The 25180-nt window shown below is 50.2% G+C and overlaps 1 protein-coding gene, 1 long non-coding RNA gene and 2 other non-coding genes across 4 annotated transcripts; 1 reads left to right on the forward strand and 3 right to left on the reverse strand.

Moving 5' to 3' along the window:
* The first annotated feature begins 88 nt into the window (after positions 1-88).
* LOC142469044 (uncharacterized) lies at positions 89-3115 on the forward strand. Its single transcript, XR_012788950.1, has 4 exons — positions 89-845; positions 950-1073; positions 1866-2253; positions 2853-3115. It is a non-coding gene; the product is annotated as an uncharacterized LOC142469044 (long non-coding RNA).
* Positions 3116-14278: 11163 nt separating this feature from the next.
* Positions 14279-18792, reverse strand: RPL37 (ribosomal protein L37). Its single transcript, XM_075588645.1, has 4 exons — positions 18695-18792; positions 17342-17477; positions 15348-15432; positions 14279-14389 (listed from the first exon to the last, which is right to left on the reverse strand). Exons 1-4 carry the CDS (start codon positions 18695-18697, stop codon positions 14320-14322), a joined length of 294 nt encoding a protein of 97 aa, XP_075444760.1. The 5' UTR covers positions 18698-18792; the 3' UTR covers positions 14279-14319.
* Positions 14480-14558, reverse strand: LOC142473366 (small nucleolar RNA SNORD72). Its single transcript, XR_012790059.1, has one exon. It is a non-coding gene; the product is annotated as a small nucleolar RNA SNORD72 (small nucleolar RNA).
* LOC142473370 (small nucleolar RNA SNORD72) lies at positions 17556-17633 on the reverse strand. The gene has a single exon (XR_012790062.1). It is a non-coding gene; the product is annotated as a small nucleolar RNA SNORD72 (small nucleolar RNA).
* Positions 18793-25180: the final 6388 nt, after the last annotated feature.

Here is a 25180-nt window from a genome sequence, read left to right on the forward strand (position 1 = left end):
CTTAAACTAGAACGCGCGAGCGGAAGGAATGAAAGCGGCGGCGTGCTGCGCGCACACGATATTTATGGCCCTCAGTTTGGGGGGGGGGGGCGGGCGGCTTGAGGTTTAACCCTGCCGCTGCTGGTGAGAAGTTGGGTGGAGCGTGAGGCGTCGCATCGAGAGGCGCTTCCCGCCACAGCAGACAGGGGGTTAACCCCTTCCCTCCCAGAGAGGCAGCAAAGGGACTTCATAAAGGGGTTCACACAGGGCTGTCCAGTGAGGGCATAAGTGTATTTGGTGCAAGGGCTGGACCCTAGCCTAGAGCTTTCAATTATGTTTTTATACAAAGTGTGTAGCATAAAGAGAGAGAGAGCACACACCCTTAGACACACACTATATATATTGGTAGAGCCAACATATTCCGCAGCAAAGTGTGGTTGGGGGTAGAGTTATGTAAATAAACAGAATGAGATACAAGTAAGGACAAACAAGCACAAACTGATAATAATAATCACTTTATTTATATAGCGCTGTACTCCTAATGGGACTCGAAGCACTTCACAGTTACAAAAAGGAAAAAAGAAGAAAACATTTAAGGTCATAAAAAAAAAGACCAAACACAATGAAAGATGCAAAACAGAGTGGGACAATCCTGTAGCTATTAAATGCCGGCCAGGTTTTGGATCATTAATAAAATGCCTGGATAAACAGGTGCCTGTTTTTATAGATTTCCAGAGAGTGGGACTCTCGAACTGTATGTGGCAGACTGTTCCAGAGAGTGGGAGCAGCGTGGCTGACTGCTCGGGCCCCAAAGGAAGTTAAGGGGATTCTGGGAACTGTTAGGAGTCCTTCCTCTGCAGATCGAAGTGAGTGAATGGGAACATAGGGAACTAGAAGCTCTTTCAGCTAGCTGGTACCCTAGTCATGTAGTGCTCTCAATATCAATGTCTTGAAATACATTCGCCTACAGGAAGCCAGTGCACAGAACGGAGAATGGGTGTGATGCGGCAAGAACGGGCCTGGTTAGTTAACAACATGGCTGCAGCATTCTGTATCAGCTGCAAGAAGGGCATCTCTGTTTCCGGAAGACCCAGGTAGAATGCATTGCAGTAGTCCAGGTGTGAGAACACAAATGCATGGACAAATGTAGTAAGATCCTCAGGGGGGGTACAGAAAGTAACGAGGGTCCTGCTCGTGATCTTACAATCTAAAAAATAACTTTATATGGCACTTTTCTTCCAATAGGGACTGAAAGAGCTTCCCACAATTAAAGCTAATAGCTGCACACAAAAAAAGAAACACATTTAAAACTATTAAAGAGACCAAACACAAGTTAAAAAATATAGGATGAACAGAAGATAGAATGGGATGATACTGTACGTCAGTAGTTCCAAAGTCCAGTCCTTAAGAACCCTCAATACGTCAGGCTTTAAGGATATCCCGGCTTCAGCACCAGTGATTCAGTCAAAATGATATCTTTGAAACCCAAGACTTTAGTCTCCCCTCGGGCCTCGGGTTGTTGAGCGATGGAGGAGGGTGGGGGGGTCTGTGGCCCTGCAAGTCCCCCTCCCCCTCTCTCACATACTCCTCCCTCTTTATCTCTCACCATCTCTCACTGCCCATCTCACCCTCTCGCACTTTCCCACCTCACATTCCCCCTCTTTCACACTTCTCAATCCCCCTTTCTCTCCCTTACTCACTCTGCCCCCCTCTTTCTCACTTCCCCCCTCTTCCTCACTATACCCCCAATCTCACTCTCTGTCCCCCCTCTCTCATTCTCCCTTTCTCTATCTTTCTCCCCACCTCACTCACTATACCCCCAATCTCACTGTCCCCCTCTCTCTCACTCTACCTCCTTCCATCCCCCGGCCCTAACTGTGACGCAGGGGTGCAGGGTAAATCCAGGCCCTAACCAGCACCAGAGGTTGAAGCAGCCAGACGGCTAAAAACAGAAGTTGGTCCCCTTCCACTGCCAGACCTGGAACAAATGTCCCTGCGATTCCCCCTGGTTGGCGAGCCTGTTAAATCCTGAGCTTCTGCAGGTCCTGGAGGACTGGAGTTGGGGACAGCTGCTTTAAGTATGGAATGCCGGATAGGTTGTGGTTCACACATCATTCAAATACCTAGGGAAAGAGGTAAATCTTGAGTCTGTTTTTAAAGATTTCCTTGGAGGGGGCCTATCGGACCGTATGAGGCAGAGCGTTCCATAGAGTGGGTGCAGCATGGCAAAAAAAGCTTGGGCCTCAAAAGAAGTCATGGAGATTCAGGGAACTGGTAGGAGACCTTCATCTGCATATCAAAATGAGTGGGTGGGAGGATAAGGAACCAGGAGCTCTTTCAGATAGTCGGGACTAGGGTTGCCAGGTGTCCAGTATTGAACCGGATTGTCTTGTATTTAGACACTCTGTCCAAAATTAACATAATACTGGACATGTATGTGTCCGGTATTACTTCTCTGGACACAGTGACAAGATCTTTTCACAAAATAATACAATATTGGCGTGTATTTATATTATTTATTTATTTCCACTGTAATCTGTTGACACCATTGCGTATTTGTATTGAGGAAAGTAAAATGTGAGCATCTAATCTGGGTGGTGTTGATGTAAGTACCAATGTTAGTTGTAATGACATTATCTTTATTGACAGCCCTACACCTCTATTCTAATAGAGGACCTAATATCAGGTAGTGCAGGTTCTATCTCCCTACACATACGCAGTATAATTAGTTCATTGTGTTGTGCATTAGTAGAGCAGTGTGTGAGCCTATCTGCTCACACCTGCGCATTTGAGTGATGGTTAGCAGAGCAAATTGAGTGCAAATAACACTACTTTAACAAAATACAAACAAATAAAATATATACTATCCTTAGAAAGTGCAGCTCCTGAAACAGGACTCAATCCCAATCCAAACAGCAAACGATGAAGAACAGCAGGTGCGCAAATTTCATCAGGACATGGAAGGACATTTGCACTGCTGAAGGACACTTTGTTGGGGAAATTGAAAACGGAGGACTGCTTTATCTAGCCCAGTGGGTGCTGTATCGGCCGTGAAGCAGAAGCTGTTGCTGTGTAAAGTGCTGTTCATCCAAATTGACCCAGGGTGGTCTAAATGCTCACCACAAAGTCACTTATGTAAGTGCATTACTTTATGTTTTTTAAAATAAAAGCAATATTATACTATTTTTGCTTTTTCTTTTCTATATGTGGATTTTCCCTCCCTTCCGATGGGATAATACCTGTGTAAACACGGTGTACCTGTTTGGGGAAAAGTGGGTAACTTATAACAACCACACTGCCTGATCATCACGTCTAATATGTGAGTGAAAAATCTGTCGAGTCCTCATCAATACTCTATTTGTTGAACCAGACAATATTGCACTATTGGGTGTCTTTATTTTCTTCCATATCCTGATGAAATTTGCGCACCTGCTGTTCTTCATCTCATTTGAGTGATGAACTGCCCGCTAGGGGCGCATGCACAGTGGTCAGAAGGAGACTTTTAGTATCAAGGAAAGAGTCTATCTTCCCACGCATGCGCAATAGCGATACAGGGGTAGTTTCGTCTGGGAGTATGCGTCATAGATCAAGGCACCTGAAAGTAGTGGCTGCCGGACATCTCCAAAGGTAATTGCCACATTATATTATCTGGATTTATGGTGCTTATATCCTCAATTTATCAGATTTGATTTGTTCTATTATGTATAAGAGTTGTGCATGCGCTTGTATGCGCATGCGCAATGGCAGGCCATGTATAGCATCTCTGTAGACGGCTGGCTATAAATAAATTCTGCTCCCTCTCCATTGCAAAATTGTCCCTGACGAAGCCCCGTAGCTGGAGGGAAACGTACGTTGGGCACGTGATGTCGTCATCAGTCTCCGTTATGGAGCTGTTTTAGTACAGTGTTCTTCAGTCAGCATATCAGTGTTATAGCTCATATATGCTATTAGTTTAGTGCTTATTGGTTTCTAACAGGGAGGGAAATATATCTGCTCTCCACCAAGTGTTGTTGAAGTCCCACATTGTGCCTCCTGACGCACTTGTGCTGTTAACACGCTCTAAGTGTACACATGCTGTGCAAGGGGTTCTAAGGGCTCCCTGGTGTGGGTTCAAGTTGCACCTGTGGCTGTATTACCTTACTCCACTGTAATTCATATATACACGTTTATTATTCATATAAGTGCAGTGTGGGCAATGCTAAAAGGTATCAATGCGATATTCATGTGCCTAATAGCAACTTCCTTTTAGCACCCTGGCATCACATTATATACCAAGTACTCCATTGGTGGTGAGCTAATAGTGATGTAACATTTACTAACTAATCTCTCCTGTAAAAAAAACACTATTATACCATCTGTGCTATTCACTGATCTGGTGGTTATTCCACCTTTGCTGATCGCACCATTTAATCCCCACCACCCTACAATCATTTACTGAGTAGGAGTGTTTATATATGAAAGGGGACTTTGCTGCATGTGTTATTTGATTTAATTTCTTTTTAAACACCGTTACATACACACTCGGTAATATATGTTTTAAGTAATAACAATAAAGGTTATATTTTAATTAAATGCACACCACTAAGTGAATTTTCTTTGGGGTACAATCATTTTATACTCTTCATTTTTACTTATCTGAGTGTGACATGGTCTGGGATTGTGGGGTGAAAACCATAGAGTCAATCGAAAATTAATCCAGATACCATACTAGAGAGCAAAACGTGTATATATGCATATTTAGAATGAGGTGCAGGTCTTCCAAGAAGCGCAACTGTGCTTCCAAGTAATCAGGAAAAGAATCATGGAGGGGAGGCAGCACTCTAGAATATTCACAGACTCACTGTTTCATGTTGTAAAGGAAATTCACCAGGAGACTTCCACAGTGATCAATTATTGATTTTACTAACCAGGAATCAGGCAAACATCCACACACAAAATTACGTTTAAGGTCCACATGGCCTTTCCTCAGGTGTTCAAAGAGCAACAACATGTGCCACATTTTATACATGTAGCCGGGTTCCCCCCTTACCTGCTGCACCGGAGAGGGGGCGGCTGCGAGGTGACCAGCTCCGCGGCGCACCCGGCAAGCGGGGGTCGCCATCTTAATTTAATTAATGTCTACATTGGGTTATATGATACATTTATTTTCCGTACATATTCTGTATGTATTTTATATTGTCTCTAAACTGTTTTTTGTTTTTATCCTTAAAGACACGACGATTTGTCTTTTTATATGATGCTCAGGCACCCTGCTTTATTTTCAGCCCAGCTTTGCTTATGACAGGATACAATTTTGTCGGATTGCATCCGTGGACCATCCTGCCCACCTGGGGTAGTGCTGATGGGCGGTACCCTCCACGTTTGCGTCATCCATGACCACAGTGAATCCCAGAGAAATTTAGGCGTGTTATATAATAGGTGCTGGTGCACCCGGCGTAGCGCGAGCACGTGGCGTGTGCATTTAGTTGTTAGGGTGCAAGCGGTGACACGCGCGTGACTCTGACATCACAGCGTTAGGCCGCGCTGTGATTGGTTTGCGGCGTGGTCGAGCGCAAAAATACAATTTTATTGTAATTCCCCTGGTCTGTCGCGCCACCGCTCACTCACATACTCTTTAACAAAGGGCAGGACTTTCGCAGCTATTGGTTTCATTCTTTTTTAAACACATTAGTTCTCTCCTTGACATTATGTTACTTTATCTAATAAAGGTTATTTTTTCATATTAATCTGTGAGGTAGAGTACATCACTGGGGGATCCTCTTGTAAATGTAACCAGAGAAAATGAACACAACTTTGATGGAAATATTCTCACGTATGCCCCACTATCACAAGCATATCCCAAATCAGTGGCTATGGGGGTTAGGATATGACCCGCTGGTAATCTCGGAAGGGAGGAACTTTTCAAAGAGAAGTAGAAAGGATCAATAGTGCAGACTGTATATGTGATAAAATCAGATTACACTATTGATCCTTTCTACTTCTCTTTGAAAAGTTCCTCACTTCCGAGATTACCAGCTGGTCATATCATAACCCCCATAGCCACTGATTTGGGATATGCTTGTGATAGTGGGGCATACGTGAGCATATTTCCATCAAAGTTGTGTTAATTTTTTTCTGGTTACTAGACATATTGCACTATTTCCCCCCCCCATATTTTTTTGGTAACAATACCTGCACTCCCCGCATCTTGGACATCGTCACCACCTCTAAACCTACAGCATTGGACAATGTTATAGTATTAATAAATATGATAACAACCACAAACCTATAACACAGACGTAAAGTTAGGTCCGAAAATAATTGGACACTGATATAAGTTTTGTTATTTCGGCTGTGTACCAAAATAAATTCAAGTTACAGTTAAATAACGAATATGGGCTTAAAGTGCAGTCTATCAGCTTTAATTTGAGGGTATTCACATCCAAATTGGAGGAAGGGTTTAGGAATTACATCTCTTTAATATGTAGCCCCCTCTTTTTCAAGGGACCAAAAGTAATTGGACAATTGCCTCAAAAGCTATTTCATGGACAGGTGTGGGCTATTCCTTCGTTATTTCATCATCAATTAAGCAGGTAAAAAGCCTGGAGTTGATTCCAGGTGTGGCATTCGCATTTAGAAGCTGTTGCTGTGAACCCACAACATGCGGTCAAATGAGCTCTCAATGCAAGTGAAACGGCATCCTTAGGCTGCAAAAAAAAAGAAAAGAAAATCCATCAGAGACATAGCAGGAACATTAAGAGTGGCCAAATCAACCGTTTTGTACATTCTGAGAAAAAAAGAACGCACTGGTGAGCTCTGCAACACAAAAAGGCCTGGACGTCCACGGAAGACAACAGTGGTGGATGATCGTAGGATCTTTTCCATGGTAAAGAAAAACCCCTTCACAAAATCCAGCCAAGTGAAGAACACTCTCCAGGGGGTAGGCATATCATTATCCAAGTCTACCATAAAGAGAAGACTTCACGAGAGCAAATACAGAGTGTTCACCACAAGGTGCAAACCATTCTAAGCCTAAAGAATAGAAAGGCCAGATTAGACTTTGCCAAACAATATCTAAAAAAAGCCAGCCCAGTTCTGGAACAGCATTCTTTGGACAGATGAAACTAAGATCAACCTGTACCAGAATGATGGGAAGAAAAAAGTATGGATAAGGCTTGGAACGGCTCATGATCCAAAGTACCACATCATCTGTAAAACACGGTGGGCATGCATGGCTTACAATGGCACTGGGTCACTAGTGTTTATTGATGATGTGACAGAAGACAGAAGCAGCCGGATGAATTCTGAAGTGTATAGGGATATATTATCTGCTCAGATTCAGCCAAATTCAGCAAAGTTGATTAGACGGCGCTTCCCTTTACAGATAGACAATGACCCAAAAAATACTGCGAAAGCAACCCAGGAGTTTTTTAAGGCAAAGAAGTGGAATATTCTGCAATGGCCGAGTCAATCACCTGATCTCAACCCGATCGAGCATGCATTTCACTTGCTGAAGACAAAGCTTAAGACAGAAAGACCCACGAACAAACAACAACAACTGAAGACAGCTGCAGTAAAGGCCTGGCAAAGCATCACAAAGGAAGAAACCCAGCGTTTAGTGATGTCCATGCGTTCCAGACTTCAAGCAGTCATTGCCTGCAAAGGATTCTCGACAAAGTATTAAAAATGAACATTTTATTTATGATTGTGTTAATTTGTCCACTTACATTTGAGTCCCTGAAATAAGGGGACTGGGAATGAAAATGGTTGCAATTCCTAAACGTTTCATACGATATTTTTATTTCAACCCCTTGAATTAAAGCTGAAAGTCTGCACTTCTATTGCATCTCGGTTGTTTCATTTCAAATCCATTGTGGTGGCGTACAGAGCCAAAATTATGAAATTTGTGTCAGTGCCCAATTATTTCCGGACCTAACTGTATATAACATAATGCATCATTTCTTACCTCCGCCTTAATACTGTAGTAGTGTGGGTGTAATATATTTATTTCACATCTTGCAAAAAACTACTAAACTCACAGTAAAACTAATAATATCCCATATTTCCATTTTATTTTCTTATTAGTAAATAATCCAGTTTAATCTATGGTATAGTAGGAAAAGTTAGGATATTATTAGGAGATTTCCTATATTTACAGTACAAAATTACACTACCTAGAACCAAAAGCCATAATGTAGCGCAACATAGTTCCAAAATGAAGGTCTTATCAATAAGATGTAATCACAATTGTAACAACTTCTGAAAATACACTGTAACAAATTAGAAATATTATTTGACTAGATCCAAACATTTGTTTAATCCATTGTGGATAACACTAATTCAAAAATCCATCCAGCTTCTTTCTGCAACAGTCTAGTCTCCCTATGTCTACCCCTTTTTAGGGGAGGTACCCAATCAATTATTTGATATTTCAATTGACTAATGTTATGTCGTAATTCCCAAAAATGTCTGGCTACTGGTCAGTCACAACATTCATTATGTGTTTCTCAATGCTAGGTGAATGTTACAATTAATAATAATAATAATAACATAGCGCTTTACAGAAAGCTAAAAGTTTTATTATACTTCTGGCCTGAGAGTGAGGTCTATTGGGAAGAAGGTAAAGAGATTCTCCTGCAGAGACTTCTCCCCATACATCTGGGTGCTGCAAGAGATGGAGGCGCTGCACCTGTGAGTATGATTCGGGCAAGAACCGAGAAGCCTCTCCTGTCATTCCCCTATAACACCATGCGGGAGACCCAGGGCCCCCTGTTACCAGCAGGTTTGCACCACACTCAAAGTAGTAACCAGAACAAGTTTCCCCGAGATAGACCCTATGTGAGATTGGGAGGGGGAAACAGGGTTACATTTGGAGGCGCTGCTGAGATTAATCAGGACAGGCTTTCAGCGAAGCAGAACTGGAAGATTAGGATGTATGCGGCCAGAGTAAGTGTTATGGAAGGGAGTCTAGGGGTAGTCAGGAGGCCAGTGAACCTTGCAAAGCACAACCTAGACTGGCCTAAAGAGGCGCATAGAGCTGGCAACAGGGCTATAGCTGTTCTAGTCCCCTGAGGCGGGTAATCATAGGATGCCTAAAGGGGGAACCCTGGTTAACATGGGCCAGGAGCTTCAGGAGAGGGTCTACGATACGGGCAGCCAAGAGGAGGTGACGCCAAGTGCCGCGGGGAAAAGCCCCAAAAGCACAACTAGCCAGTGGCTAGACTATCACCGTTGAGCACTTGTACTGGACTGTCATCGTGTGCGGTGTACACGAGAAAGAGTTTTGCCTAGCCTGGGGTATGCTGAATTACCACTGAGCAGAGACTAAAATGGAGTGCAGTGTTCACAGGAGTGCGAGTCCCCTACCAAATCGTGAGGGTCGCGCTGTGTGGAAACCCGTCGTTAGTGCACCCAAAATGGCAGCTGCCCAGCAAGGGAGTACACGAGGGATAAGATGTGGGCTAAAATGGCAGTTCCCGCCGAGTCTGGATGGCGCACGTGCTGCGTGCATACAGGCTGCAAGAAAGTTGAGTGCAAAGATTTGGCCGGGTTTGGCGCGAAAGCCAACGCCCTGCCTGAAGCAGGGAAGTGGCGCGAAAACAGGAGCCGCACCCCCGTTTTGTCACTGGCTCAGAGAAGAGTCCACGTCATGAAGTGATACCAAGTGACCCTCCTCTAATCTATATATCTCAAACATAAAGCAGAAGCGCATGCCCCACAGTGTACTACCGTTTAATACATGTATTAGGTTGGAAACCTTAAAAATGCACACGCACAAAGGTGTTAAAATCGCATAATAGAAAAACCTGATAACAGGTAGGAATCTCTGCTCTGGCTGCAGGAACACACTGGAACCAGGATGAATCACCTCCCTGCTGCAGACTCCAGTCTGGGCTCAGTTGATGTTATTCAATGTCCCAGGACAGCAGAGGAACGGCTCCAATTCATCAGCTGATGTGTACGCTGACACACAGCTGAGCAGGGGATTTCCAGGTTGTCTGCGATCGGGGGACAGGGCTATACGCAGCGCGTCAAATGATGTCACTACCGGAACCGCCACTCAGAACAGCTCTACGCGTTTCATCGCTGACAAGCAACTTCCTCAGGAGGATACATTCAGCATTGTCCTGCGAGTCCTTATATATGCTCAAACACACCTGTTGATACTATCATTCACAATTGTACACAATTATTAGTTATATACTGAAAGGTGTACATAAAAACATTGCAATTACTTTAATTGACACAGAACAATGAAAAAACTAAAATTCATTACTATTGATAAAATATATAATATAGCAGGTGTAAGGTCAGGGGTTGAAAGGTAAATTTGTGTGTTATCAGCATAGAGGTGGTATTTGGACCTAAGAGATGTGATAAGGTCACAGAGAAATCGACAGAGGTGTTGGCAAACAAGACACTGAAAATCCGATGGGAGAGGTAAGTAGAAATCCAGGATAGAGCTCTATTATGGATATCAAGGGTATGGAGAATGTGAAGAAGTGGTGTGGTTCACACTATCAAAGGCTTCAGAGTGGTCGAATAATATAAGCCGGGTGTAATGATATTTGTCTTTGGCATCATGGAGGTCATAGTTATTTTGGTGAGGGCTGTCTCGGTGCAGTGAGTAGTTGCGAAGCCAGATTGTGGAGGATCTAAGAGAATAGGAGGTAAGAAAACGGAGTAAGCAAGAGAATACCAGGCGTTTAGATGCAAAAGGCAGGAGGCAGACAGGGCGATAGACATGTAGGGTCAAGCTTGCTGTTTTTGAGTAACTGTATAACTGTTGCATGCTTGAAGGAGTTGGAGAAAGTACCAGAGTAGAGAGAGGAGTTGAAAATATGTGATTGTAGTTGATTAAGCTGCGGCCAGGGTGAAGCGAAGCACAGAGCGGGCGCGTTGGCGCTCATGCACAGTGACATCACGCGCATGTAAGCAGGAGACAAATCTTGTCCTGCTAGTTGCGAGGGTATCAGGGGGTGTCTCAATGGGACGCGGGGGGCGTGTCAATGGGACGTGTCGGTCGATACATATATCTGCATCTATTGCAGTAACAGTATGTGTATATATATATATATATATATATATCCCACCTCTCTCCTCTTCCCCCCCCCCCCCCGTCTGTCTCCTCCCGCCCCCCCTCCGTTCACATCTCTCCGACGAGACCATGTAGAAATTAGACAGGGACCAGAATTGGGAGAGATATCCCCAGAAGCAAGGGGGGAAAGCATGGAAAGAGAATGTGTAGGGGTGTTTTAGTGTAGGGTGTTTTGCTGAATAGTGTCAAAGAACACAGATAGGAAAGGAGTTAACATGAACTGAGAAATCGAGAAGGTGAAATTGAAACATGAACCGAGTTAGAGGAATAATGAGGATGGTAGAAAAGGTATATGGTGAAATGGGTGCTCCAAAGTTGGTGGAACTTCCAACATAAATGTCCATAATAATTAATCAGGACTGAAGGACAGAGTGAATAACGGAGTGGGTATAATAATAAGATGTGATATGTGAGTCACCAACACACCCGTCTCCTGAAGGCGACAAACTAGGATGCCCTAGGGCACTCTAGTGTAACCTCATTGGAGATAAAACAGTGCTAATAACGGTACTCATCCATAGAAATCACAAATAAATCATATATGAATCTTACCCACTCCATCTGTCCTTCATGGTCCATCCAAATGGCGTGCAATCTGTAAGTAGTAGTCCAGCAAGAGAAGAGAGCAAAAACAGTGCATTGCCAGGGAGCCAGGTGGTGGAAAAATATAAAAGTCTATTTATTCAGCAACACTCAGTAACATGACCCCAAAGGGTGAGACAAAAGCTCCTACGGGTTTCGGACCGTAGGGGTCCTTTATCAAGGAGTATATTATATTATACTCCTTGATAAAGGACCCCTACGGTCCGAAACGCGTAGGAGCTTTTGTCTCACCCTTTGGGGTCATGTTACTGAGTGTTGCTGAATAAATAGACTTTTATATTTTTCCACCACCTGGCTCCCTGGCAGTGCACTGTTTTTGCGCTCTTCTCTTGCTGGTAGAAAAGGTAGCTTAAAAAAAAGAAGTGGTCAGAGCCAATATAAATAGTACAGCAAGATTTGAGAAAAACAATGTTTGAATGGTGGTGCTCCAGTGTTGACAGAAGAGTGCCGTGGCTTATTGAGTCTTTGATAGATATCCTCCTGTTCACCTCTATGCCACTTATATACCAGCTCTTTGCAAACAGGACACTGCAACCCTCGTCATTGGCCACTTTTGTTAATGCGGTCTCAGTGGAGTGTCGAGGACTGAAACCAGATTGCAAAGTCAGACAGGGAGTTGGAGGAGAAAGTGAATCAAGTGGTTGCAAACAAGTCACTTGGAGGCAAAGGGGAGAAGATAGTGCGGTAGAGGCAGGGTCAAGAGGGCTTCTTTAGAATTGGCAGGTGTAGGGTTAAAGAAAATGGGAATGTGCCAGATGTGAAAAGTTAAAAAGGTGAGTTAGGGTGGGGCTTAGTCCGCCAGAGTGAGATTTGTGGGAATAAGATCAAGGTGACAGGTTGTAGGACTAGATGCGCACTCTAACCTCATCAGAAAATCAGCCAAGTGGATTTAGGTGTGCGGTAGGTGGTGCTTGACATGAACATACATACGAGGCCACTTTTCCCTCACAACTTTCAACCACGTGTCTTGGGGGGAGTTTACATCATACTGGTCAGGGAATTTGGAGGCTGGAGCAGGATGGAATAGTCCTGAGGGAATGCACATCGGAACCTCTTGCACCGCTACACATGCTGAAAGCTGCCCAAGACAACCTGTTTGGGGAAAATGTCACACCCCAGCCCAAAACCAGAAGTTTGTACAGTGGCGGGGTACAGCTTGGGCAGAGGCCCTGTATGGTCCTGGTGTAGAGCTGCACAGTAGCTGTCCCACAACTCCTGTTTCAAATCATCACAAATAGATTTAAAGAAAAAAATATTTAACTTTAGTTTGCCTTTCCCCCCCAGAAAACCCATTTGATTGTAATTACTTCCAAACCGCTTTTGCATGTGTTGTAAAATGGTGTCCATGTGGGAAATTTTAAACCATGTCCATTTTAAGTTGTGTGGGATTCATTATTTTACTGTAATGCACTTTTTAGAAAAAATAATAAAAGGCATTAAACACTAATCAGAAGACACTCGCATCCTTTAAGCAGAACTTCTGGAGGCCAATAGCCCTCATCTACAATAGCCTTTGCAGCATTCTAGGGCAGGGGTGAGCAAACTATTTGAGCTTCGCCACCCCCTTACCTCTTTTGCCAGGGTCTTGTCGCCATGACAACCGGGGTCAAATGTCCCCGCGGCGGCATTTGACAACGCATCCTACCAAGCCTCTGAATCCCGGTAAGTGAAGTTGCAGAGGCTTCACACGATCCCCGGCATTTTATTTAAATGCCTTGGGGGAAGAGCGCAGGGCCTCTGCAACCACTGCGCCCCCCCACCCCCCAGAAAAATCTTGCGCCCCCAGTTCTAGAGCAATCAGTGATCGGATGCTAGTTCTAATCTACTATAATCTGGTGATATGACTAAATTACAAATGGTGGAGTTTCTGAAACAGCAGCAATTCATTTTTTTTTTTTAAACCCAGGATTGAAGCAGAGGGGGTCTCTAGAGATGAACCCCATTAATTGCAGCTGTTTGGATCCCATCCTTCAGGAGATCCTTACCTCCGTAATAGATGCCGTAGCCACTCAGCTACCAGGGATCACGTAATGGCCGCAGTTCAAAGCTCCAGCACCCAGCGGGTCAATAGGAAACCACAACATTATCAGGTTTTGCTTCCCATTGGCTAGCTTGACAGGAGCATTAGAGCACAGCCGGAACGGTGACCGGCGCCTACTATGCCGGTATCTCCGGAGCTCAAAATGAACAGTGTTCAGCTCAGGAGACCCCTGTGCATCATCACGTAGGGCTCTGTACATTTCTTGGTGATTGCATGTTTTTTTTTTTAAGGACAAATAAAAAATATCACGTGAGCACATTCACATGTCCCAGGCAGCACTGCAATCCTGTTTCCACTGCAGCCAGGGATTCTGGGAAATCTTGCTTGTACTTTAAGGAAACAAAACAAAAACTATGAATCTCGTAAAATCACCAGAAGGGAGTTTCAGAGGTCCAAGAATAATTTAATCAGCCAAAAAAAAACCCTCAAAATGTAGAAGTATCTTTAGATGCAATCAGATGTGGCAACTTGAGCATGAACGCAGGAGTAGGCAGTGTATATCACACTAGGAATGTTACCTAAACATCTACCACCAAACAGAAAGACAGAATGTGAGGGGGGAAAAAAATGCAGGGAAATCACACTTTTTGATGACGTTTATTTTAACAAATATCTGTTCCTAAGAGGAGCCGGAGGCTGCAACGGCAGCTCTCTTGGGTTTCGGTGTTGTGCCTTCACGGAATCCATTCCTGCACAAAGATGGGGGGGGGGGAGAAAGAATTATTAAAGAGGAGAAAAAACATGTCCACTAAGAAAGGCGACATGTATTCAGTTACTTCAGCTTATCTCAGTTAGAAGTCAAAATCACTATAGATCATATGTTCAGACATTTATTCTTTGAAACATCATGGATAAGCATTAGTTACTGTTTATGTATACAACGAACCCATCAACTAAATCTTAAGTCTATAATGTATGTAGTCTAATGAATAGGTGCAATTGGGATTTTGGCTAAAGCTCCACCTACATTTACAAGACTAGTTACAACTGCAATCTGTGCAAAGAGCCTCTGCTTCCGATCCCTGCGGCATGCAGTGCATGTTCTTTATGGTTAAACAAATACAATAATAACCATTAGGTCTAGTTTATAGAACTGCAACTATGCAATTTCAAGCCGTTTTATTAATTTACTTCTGATATTTTGGGCCATTTACGTTTTAAATATCTACATTTAGATCTCCTAGCAAAGTCTTACAAATGACAGCCCTTATAGCCAACTAAACAAATTTGATAACATTAAGCAGATATGTGACAAATCATACCGGTGTAAAATACCATTTAAAATTACTTTCAGAGGAACTGTAGTAAGGTGTCAAAATAGGAGCAATTATGTAAGCAAACTATTTTCATAAGCATCGCCAACATGTAACTTTGCAGTTGAAAGAGTCTAGATATTTCATTAAGCACCATTAAGCTCAAATGAACGACACGCAAATACATTCCTTACAATTTGATCAAAACTGGAGCAGAAAGGGGTGGACAATAGAACTTGTCATTGTACAAACTAGAAATCTTTGATAAAACTAATTGTAAATTTTTTTTAGTGGAAATAATTACTAGCGTGCACTACAACAATGAAATACCACTGAAGGTAATGTAGAATTTCTTAACTTAAAGCAGCAACCAAGTGAGATGTTTTGATCTTACCTGAATCTACGGTAGACAACCTTAAGATGCCTCATGCGGCCGGTACCCGTGGTGTTGCGTCTCTTGGCCTTGGCACTCCAGTTATCTAAAAGTAAATTTATTTTGACATAAATCATATGATCTGTCAATAAATGGTCATATAGGTCACATTCAACTTACCGGTCATCTTTCACACAAGCTGCTTTTTAGCAGGTGAAAAGGCAGCAAATGTGTAATAAGTTTTAGGATTACCATGTAATTATTTTTCCAGTGTTAAAGGAAAAGCAGAATTTGCATCTTAATTAAACCTGTAAATATGCACACTCCAATCTGTACATACATATGTATACACACCAGACCATTAAAAAATAAATAAAAGAAACCCTGAGTATTGTAGGTTTCCCCAGAAGACAGTTGGGCTGCATCCATAGTGGATCAGTCTGTGAGAGCGACATCGCTCGTGCCAAATCCAAACCAATGGAGGCAAATGCTTGATGAGACAAACTTGTTTGTCTTTGCTGCGCGACTGCCGGGTCATGTGCGTGGTTCAGCCAATGAGGGCCTACAGCTCACGCGACGCCACGGGCACCATCCCCCCCCATTGCTCAACCCTGCGGGACCCAGATCTCGGCAAGTACAGGCGTGTGAAATCACCACGCTCGGTCGCCTGTACCAGCGGTGCGCAAACTGGGGGGCGTGAGAGACTGCCTGCGCAGAGATGGGAGGTGGGGGGGGGGAGAAAGAGAGAGCCGGGGTGGATTAGAGGCCCCGCGTGCTTCCCGAAGGCACTTAAATTAAGTGTCGGGTGTGCTGCAGGGCCTCTGTAAACCTTCATTTACCTTGGCTCCACACGCGTTGCCATGGCAACGTGGCGGCAAACAACGCATGCTATGGCAAAGTGACGTCATGACGCCGGAGCCGAATTAAGTGGGGATGAGGTGACCGCAGGAAAAAAAAGTTTGCGCCCCACTGGCCTGTACTACGACCGAGGCCTTGGGCGTCATCTGAAACATTTGGAAGATTACAATGTTGCATACAAGTTGAGAATTATGTAGCCACTTGTGATATGATTGCAAGAAAAAACAGATTTATGGGTAGCAAGTCTAAAGTTTAAGGAAATTCCTGCTCTGTGCCCCTTTCTATTAGGCTGAGTCCATAGGGACTTCAGCCGTGCAGAGGCTGAGGGAAAGCGGGTGCTTTCCCTTACCTTAGATCGCACGCCGTCTCTGGGGACGGGCCAGTGACGTCACGGAGCTGGTTCGCCCTCATTGGCCCACTGCTCCCCTCAGCGCGCAAACTAAAAATAATTTTGCGAGCTACGTCTCCGCAAGCCCCTGCTAAAGCCGCTCTCATTGCGGCTGCAGGGGCTCACTGGTAAGCTTCAGTGCGGGTAAGCGCTGGCCATGCCCTCTGCCTTAGAGGCACATGGGAAACTTAAATGGTATTTGTCACCTGAAGACCTAGCCCAGGGGTATCAAACAAGTGCTGAAGGGCCACCAACAGGCAAGGTATTGGATATCTCTGCGTCAGCACAGGTGGCTCAGTTGTTGACTGAGCCGGCAAGGTATTGGATATCTCTGCGTCAGCACAGGTGGCTCAGTTGTTGACTGAGCCACGTGTGCTGAACAAGGGATATCCTTAAAACCTGTCCGGTTGGTGCCCCTTGAGGACGTGGATTTGCCATCCTGAACAAAAAACAAAGCCAATTTGGCTCAGCCTGGCTTCTATACAACCCCTACCGCAAGAATTTGATACCAAAAACTTACATTTCCAGCTATAAATGGAGATCATTTAAAATCTGCCAAGATCATAATTCACCAACATGCTTTCCAACAAATCTACTACACTTGTGCCAGTTTGGGAGTTGATTTCAGAAGCAGGTAGGAGTAGAGTTGCTGAAAGCAATATTAGATTAGCATCACATTTTAAACCAATGAATGGTTGCGTTCCAGGTGTCATTAACCTCTCTGCTCATATTTAAGAAAATCGTTGAGAAAAAATATATATGTACTTACACTTTCTCTTGCGCTTTGATGGGTAGCCACACTTGCCACAGGTGGACTTCTGAAGATGGAACGCCTTGGATCCACAGCGACGGCACAGTGTGTGCGTCTTATTACGGCGCTTGCCGAATGACGAGGTTCCCTTCGTCTAAAGTAAAAAAGGCAAGCAAAACGTATTAGAAAGAACGTACATGTAAACGTAACAAAAATTTCCAGAGCAGCATTGCATTTATCTCAGTATGAAAAACTGAAATCATTAAGTGTCATATGTTCAGACATTTATATGAAACATCACAGATAAATGCAAAAATCCTCAGGCTACGCTTATAGTGCCACCAACGTCAGGCTACAGTTGCTGGAAAAATAAAATGGAGATGACTTCCAGCGATCGCAACCAAGACATCACGTCGCACTTACTATAAGCGCACCCCTAGGCAAATGTGAAAGACCACTTTTTAGGTTTTGATTAACTGAATGCAAGCCCAGAAGTTCAATCTTACGGAACGGCAAACAAATGGAAATTAGCAACTGCACTGATGTAACATGGCTAGATTGTGAGACGCAGACTTTTGCATCCTCACATTGATGCACACCTAGTAAAAGTTGGTGCAAGTGATTAAGGAATATAACCCCATCTACTGATTTAGGCACTTCAATGACTTTCAAGACTGACTAAGTGAAGGGGTTAGCAAATTACTCCAATAGGCCTGCAAAACATTACTCTACAAGGCAGTGCTGCCCTATCTGGTACACTGACAGTACAGCTCATCCATAGCCGACACAATTCAGATTACCACAGGCCTGGGTATGATATGGATCTTTCACCAAGTCAACATGTGAGAAAGCTGCCATCACGGGCCATTCTATGCAAACCATGCACGTCCCAATATGAGCCCACAGACTCCCATTTATTCTATGCAGATCCCAATATGAGCCCACAGAATAGAGACCGGGCTCCCTGGTATCAGGAAATCACAGATGCCTATGAATGAGTCTCCCTGATACACAGTAAGTATACAGGGCACAGCGGCCTGCGCACAGGCCCCGGTGTGAAAGGGACCTGCCCTGCCCTGACCTATCACTGCAAGCCACGGCCACCTCTCCAGTGCGCGGTCCTATAATGCCTTATACCGGCCCCCTCTCCAGTGCGCGGTCCTCACTTTAGAAGCTCAGCCCGAGGCCTCCGGGCCAGCACATCAAACCGGCACCAAAAAGTCGCTAAATAACCCGTTGCTCCCGGTCATATCGGGCGGGACGTCACCGGCGGTGTCTGTCCTCCCCGCTCTCCGGGAGCCCGGACACCGAAGCGGCGGGATGGCGATGGATGCCGACGGATTGTACTCTGGAAGAAACCCTGACACTCACCATCTTCCTCAGAGGGGCCGACACGATAGAGACCGGAACTTAGCAAACACTTCCGCTATATCGGCGCTAAGTACTTCCGGGGGCGCACCACTTCAGGCGGCAGAACACAGGCATAGGAGAAAGGCTAGCACCGCCATCTTTAGTAAGGGCAAGTGACAACCGTTTGTTATAGGAGTGTTTGACAGACCCTCCTGTTATTTATTTGTGTGTGTATAGTGTTTTCGATATATTGTTTGATGTGTCGTGTTAACTTTATATAATGGGGGCTTTGTATGATAGTTATAAAAAGTCTAAATAATTGGATGTTCTATGACTGTGTTCAGTCATTAAAAGGATCTTTTTGCACTAATCTTTTTGCATCTCTTGTTTGGTGTGCTCAGCTACCCTCTTGCTAGTTATAAAAGGTCAATATCCTAGAAATCAGCATTTCAGAAGGTAATTGTAAGGCTCCGTCCATGCAGCAGAGGTCTGCGCGGATGTACCGACCGTGCGAGTGACGTCACCCGGGTTAAGCGGGAGCGTTTTGTGATAAAGGTAGATGCGCCTGGGGGGGGGGGGGGGGGAAGGGGTCTGTGACGTCACGAAGCTGGTTCGCCCTCATTGTGCGAACCGCTCACGTGACCTGCCCATTGCACCGTTGAATCAGATTGAACTGATTCCTCGCGCACCGCGTGCCCCCTCCTGCTGTCGCAGGTGCGATATATGGGCGCAATCAATGCCGTAAGGCAATGTGATCAAGCCGTGCGCGCACGCCTCCGCCTGGTCTTCGCCAGCATGGAAGCCACCTTATGCACTAAGGCCTCGTTCAGGATGCCAGAGGCAGGAGTTGGAGAGCGGGCGTTCGCGTGTGCGAGCGGCAGTCTGCTGGGCGATGTGTGTACATCATCCCCAGCAGACTTTATCAAGAGTTGAGGAGGCAGGGCGACAGACCTCAGCTTAGGGATCGGTGTTGTTGTCTTGAAATCATTCTCAAAAATGATTTCATTGGCTGCCAAGGTACCAGTGACACTGCTGCAGCTTGAATAAACAACTTGGGCTGTTTATTGAAACTGTAGCCAGGTCAACTCCGTACTTCGGAGACAGGGCAGCTGCTACCCTGACAACCAGTATTCAATTTGAATACATTGTGTCCCACGGCAGCCCGCATGTCAGCACGCCCTCCCTCCGAAGCCTGCACCCTGAACGAGGCCTTAGTTCCACATCAACGCGCCGTGCACCAGCTAACACTCCTAGTAACATAAATCTATTCATGTCACGGAAAAGGGGCATGTTTAGGGTCGTGTCCATAGTTTTTCCCAGGTGCAGCATACTAATAAATAAAGTTAATCTTTATATAATTGATTTATTATTTTACCTCTATCACAGAGATGCCGGCAGGGGTAAGGCCTCGTTCAGGGTGCAGGCTTCGGAGGGAGGGCGTGCTGACGTGCGTGCGGCCGTGGGATACAATGTATTTAAAGTGAACTGTGGTTGTCAGGGTAGCAGCTGCCCTGTCTCCGAAGTAGGGAGTTGACGCTGGCTACAGTTGCAATAAACAAAAAATTCGTTTTTTGAAGCTGCAGCAGCGTCACTGGGACCTCGGCAACCAATGAAATCATTCTTGAGAATGATTTCAAGACTGCAACTTGGATCCTTAACCTCAGGTCTGTAGCACCGCCCCCTCCCCGCCTCCTCAACTCCTGAGAAAGTCTGCTGGGGAGGATGTGCATACATCGCCCAGCAGACTGCCGCCCGCCCTCGCGAACGCCCTCCCTCCAACTCCTGCCTCTGGCACACTGAACGAGGCCTAAAGAATTAGATTTTGTTAAATAGCTTAATTGTGAAGCATTGCCTATACTTTTTCAGAGAAATCGTTTTATTTAAATATTAAATATTTTACAGAGTTTTTTTCATTTTACAAATTATATATATATATACTAGCTGAGAGACCCGGAGTTGCCCAGAATGTAAATAGATAAAAAAATAAATAAAAATGTTGTTTAAAATAAAAACTATAGGAGTAAAGTGTAATGAAAGTAGAACATATGTAGCACAAATGTTGAACATAAAAAGTAGAGCAAGAAAGTATTATTGATAAAATTATTTATTGTAAGTCTTGTTTATGAAAAAAAAATTGTGTACATCGGAGGGGGGGTGGGGCGTGAAGGGCAGAGAGGGGGGGAAGGGGGGCGTGAAGGGCAGGGAGGGGGGGGCGTGAAGGGCAGGGAAGGGGGGGCGTGAAGTGCATGGAGGGGGGGGATTGGAGGGGGGGAAGGGGGGGCATGAAGGGCATGGCGGGGGGAAGGGGGGCGTGAAGGGCATGGAGGGGGAAGGGGGGGCGTGAAGGGCATGGAGGGGGGGCGTGAAGGGCAGGGGGAGGGGGGGGCGTGAAGGGCAGGGGGAGGGGGGGGCGTGAAGGGCAGGGGGAGGGGGGGGCGTGAAGGGCAGGGGGAGGGGGGGGCGTGAAGGGCAGGGGGAGGGGGGGGCGTGAAGGGCAGGGGGAGGGGGGGGCGTGAAGGGCAGGGGGAGGGGGGGGCGTGAAGGGCAGGGGGAGGGGGGGGCGTGAAGGGCAGGGGGAGGGGGAGCGTGAAGGGCAGGGGGAGGGGGGGCGTGAAGGGCAGGGAGGGGGGGCGTGAAGGGCAGGGAGGGGGGGCGTGAAGGGCAGGGAGGGGGGCGTGAAGGGCAGGGAGGTGGGGGGGCGTGAAGGGCAGGGAGGTGGGGGGGCGTTAAGGGCAGGGAGGTGGGGGGGCGTTAAGGGCAGGGAGGTGGGGGGGCGTTAAGGGCAGGGAGGGGGGGCGTTAAGGGCAGGGAGGGGGGGGGCGTGAAGGGCAGGGAAGGGCAGGGAGGGGGGGGCGTGAAGGGCAGGGAGGGGGGGGGCGTGAAGGGCAGGGAGGGGGGGGCGTGAAGGGCAGGGAGGGGGGGGCGTGAAGGGCAGGGAGGGGGGGGCGTGAAGGGCAGGGAGGGGGGGCGTGAAGGGCAGGGAGGGGGGGCGTGAAGGGCAGGGAGGGGGGGGGCGTGAAGGGCAGGGAGGGGGGGGGCGTGAAGGGCAGGGAGGGGGGGGGCGTGAAGGGCAGGGAGGGGGGGGGCGTGAAGGGCAGGGAGGGGGGGGGGCGTGAAGGGCAGGGAGGGGGGGGGCGTGAAGGGCAGGGAGGGGGGGGGGCGTGAAGGGCAGGGAGGGGGGGGCATGAAGGGCAGGGAGGGGGGGGGCGTGAAGGGCAGGGAGGGGGGGGGCGTGAAGGGCAGGGAGGGGGGGGGGCGTGAAGGGCAGGGAGGGGGGGCATGAAGGGCAGGGAGGGGGGGGGGCATGAAGGGCAGGGAGGGGGGGGGGCGTGAAGGGCAGGGAGGGGGGGGGGCGTGAAGGGCAGGGAGGGGGTGGCATGAAGGGCAGGGAGGGGGGGGGGGCGTGAAGGGCAGGGAGGGGGGGGGGCGTGAAGGGCAGGGAGGGGGTGGCGTGAAGGGCAGGGAGGGGGGGGGGGCGTGAAGGGCAGGGAGGGGGGGGGCGTGAAGGGCAGGGAGGGGGGGCGTGAAGGGCAGGGAGGGGGGGGCGTAAAGGGCAGAGAGGGGGGGGGGCGTGAAGGGCAGGGAGGGGGGGGGGCGTGAAGGGCAGGGTAGGGGGGGGGCGTGAAGGGCAGGGTAGGGGGGGGGCGTGAAGGGCAGGGAGGGGGGGGGGGCGTGAAGGGCAGGGAGGGGGGGGGGCGTGAAGGGCAGGGAGGGGGGGGGGGCGTGAAGGGCAGGGAGGGGGGGGCGTGAAGGGCAGGGAGGGGGGGGGTGTGAAGGGCAGGGAGGGGGGGGGGGCGTGAAGGGCAGGGAGGGGCGGGCGTGAAGGGCAGGGAGGGGGGGGGCGTGAAGGGCAGGGAGGGGGGAGGGCGTGAAGGGCAGGGAGGGGGGGGGCGTGAAGGGCAGGGAGGGGGGGCGTGAAGGGCAGGGAGGGGGGGCGTGAAAGGCAGGGAGGGGGGGGCGAAGGGCAGGGAGGGGGGGGGGCGTGAAGGGCAGGGAGGGGGGGGCGTAAAGGGCAGGGAGGGGGGGGGGCGTGAAGGGCAGGGAGGGGGGGGGCGTGAAGGGCAGGGAGGGGGGGGCGTGAAGGGCAGGGAGGGGGGAGGGCGTGAAGGGCAGGGAGGTGGGGGGGCGTGAAGGGCAGGGAGGTGGGGGGGCGTGAAGGGCAGGGAGGTGGGGGGGCGTGAAGGGCAGGGAGGTGGGGGGGCGTGAAGGGCAGGGAGGGGGGGGGGCGTGAAGGGCAGGGAGGGGGGGGGGCGTGAAGGGCAGGGAGGGGGGGGGCGTGAAGGGCAGGGAGGGGGGGGGGCGTGAAGGGCAGGGAGGGGGGGGGGCGTGAAGGGCAGGGAGGTGGGGGGGCGTGAAGGGCAGGGAGGTGGGGGGGCGTGAAGGGCAGGGAGGTGGGGGGGCGTGAAGGGCAGGGAGGGGGGGGGCGTGAAGGGCAGGGAGGGGGGGGGGCGTGAAGGGCAGGGGGGGGGGGCGTGAAGGGCAGGGGGGGGGGGGGCGTGAAGGGCAGGGGGGGGGGGGCGTGAAGGGCAGGGGGGGGGGGGCGTGAAGGGCAGGGAGGGGGGGGGCGTGAAGGGCAGGGAGGGGGGGGGGCGTGAAGGGCAGGGAGGGGGGGGGGCGTGAAGGGCAGGGAGGGGGGGGCGTGAAGGGCAGGGAGGGGGGGGCGTGAAGGGCAGGGAGGGGGGGCGTGAAGGGCAGGGAGGGGGGGCGTGAAGGGCAGGGAGGGGGGGGGCGTGAAGGGCAGGGAGGGGGGGGGGCGTGAAGGGCAGGGAGGGGGGGGGCGTGAAGGGCAGGGAGGGGGGGGGCGTGAAGGGCAGGGAGGGGGGGGCGTGAAGGGCAGGGAGGGGGGGGGCGTGAAGGGCAGGGAGGGGGGGGGCGTGAAGGGCAGGGAGGGGGGGGGCGTAAAGGGCAGGGAGGGGGGGGCGTGAAGGGCAGGGAGGGGGGGCGTGAAGGGCAGGGAGGGGGGGGGCGTGAAGGGCAGGGAGGGGGGGGGGCGTGAAGGGCAGGGAGGGGGGGGGCGTGAAGGGCAGGGAGGGGGGGGGCGTGAAGGGCAGGGAGGGGGGGGCGTGAAGGGCAGGGAGGGGGGGGGCGTGAAGGGCAGGGAGGGGGGGGGGCGTGAAGGGCAGGGAGGGGGGGGGCGTAAAGGGCAGGGAGGGGGGGGGCGTGAAGGGCAGGGAGGGGGGGGGCGTGAAGGGCAGGGAGGGGGGGGCGTGAAGGGCAGGGAGGGGGGGGGGCGTGAAGGGCAGGGAGGGGGGGGGCGTGAAGGGCAGGGAGGGGGGGGGCGTGAAGGGCAGGGAGGGGGGGGGCGTGAAGGGCAGGGAGGGGGGGGCGTGAAGGGCAGGGAGGGGGGGGGGGCGTGAAGGGCAGGGAGGGGGGGGGGCGTGAAGGGCAGGGAGGGGGGGGGCGTGAAGGGCAGGGAGGGGGGGGCGTGAAGGGCAGGGAGGGGGGGGGCGTGAAGGGCAGGGAGGGGGGGGGCGTGAAGGGCAGGGAGGGGGGGGGCGTGAAGGGCAGGGAGGGGGGGGGCGTGAAGGGCAGGCAGGGAGGGGGGCGTGAAGGGCAGGGAGGGGGGGACATGAAGGGCAGGGAGGGGGGCGTGAAGGGCAGGGAGGGGGGGATGTGAGAGCAGGGAGGGAGGGCGTGAAGGGCAGGGAGGGGGGGGCGTGAAGGGCAGGAATGGGAGGCGTGAAGGGCAGGGAGGGGGGGTGCGTGAAGGGCAGGGAGGGGGGGGTGCGTGAAGGGCAGGGAGGGGGGGTGCGTGAAGGGCAGGGAGGGGTGGGGCGTGAAGGGCAGGGAGGGGGGGGTGTGAAGGGCAGGGAGGGGGGGGCGTGAAGGGCAGTGAGCGGGGGTGAAGGGCAGGAAGGGGGGGACATGAAGGGCAGGTAGGGGGGCGTGAAGGGCAGGGAGGGGGGAATGTGAAGGGCAGGGAGGGGGGGCGTGAAAGGCAGGGAGGGGGGGTCTGAAGGGCAGGGAGGGGGGTGCGTGAAGGGCAGGGAGGGGTGTGCGTGAAGGGCAGGGAGGGGGGGTGCGTGAAGGGCAGGGAGGGGGGGGCGTGAAGGGCAGGGAGGGGGGGGCGTGAAGGGCAGGGAGGGGGGGGGCGTGAAGGGCAGGGAGGGGGGGGGCGTGAAGGGCAGGGAGGGGGGGGGGCGTGAAGGGCAGGGAGGGGGGGGCGTGAAGGGCAGGGAGGGGGGGGCGTGAAGGGCAGGGAGGGGGGGCGTGAAGGGCAGGGAGGGGGGGGCGTGAAGGGCAGGGAGGGGGGGGCGTGAAGGGCAGGGAGGGGGGGGGCGTGAAGGGCAGGGAGGGGGGGGCGTGAAGGGCAGGGAGGGGGGGGCGTGAAGGGCAGGGAGGGGGGGGGGGCGTGAAGGGCAGGGAGGGGGGGGCGTGAAGGGCAGGGAGGGGGGGGCGTGAAGGGCAGGGAGGGGGGGGGGTGTGAAGGACAGGGAGGTGTGAAGGGTAGGGAGGGGGGGATGTGAAGAGCAGGGAGGGGGGGGCGTGAAGGGCAGGGAGGGGGGG

This window comes from Ascaphus truei, chromosome 1, assembly GCF_040206685.1.
Source record: "Ascaphus truei isolate aAscTru1 chromosome 1, aAscTru1.hap1, whole genome shotgun sequence".
Lineage (NCBI taxonomy): Eukaryota > Metazoa > Chordata > Amphibia > Anura > Ascaphidae > Ascaphus > Ascaphus truei.

Excerpts from the sequence above, each read along its gene's own strand:
- RPL37 (XM_075588645.1), bottom strand. Across the intron at positions 15,433-17,341 it reads ATCAAAGCGCAAGAGAAAGT|ATAACTGGAGTGCCAAGGCC; the intron begins GTAAGTACATAT and ends ATTTACTTTTAG. Across the intron at positions 14,390-15,347 it reads GTTGTCTACCGTAGATTCAG|GAATGGATTCCGTGAAGGCA; the intron begins GTAAGATCAAAA and ends ATCTTTGTGCAG.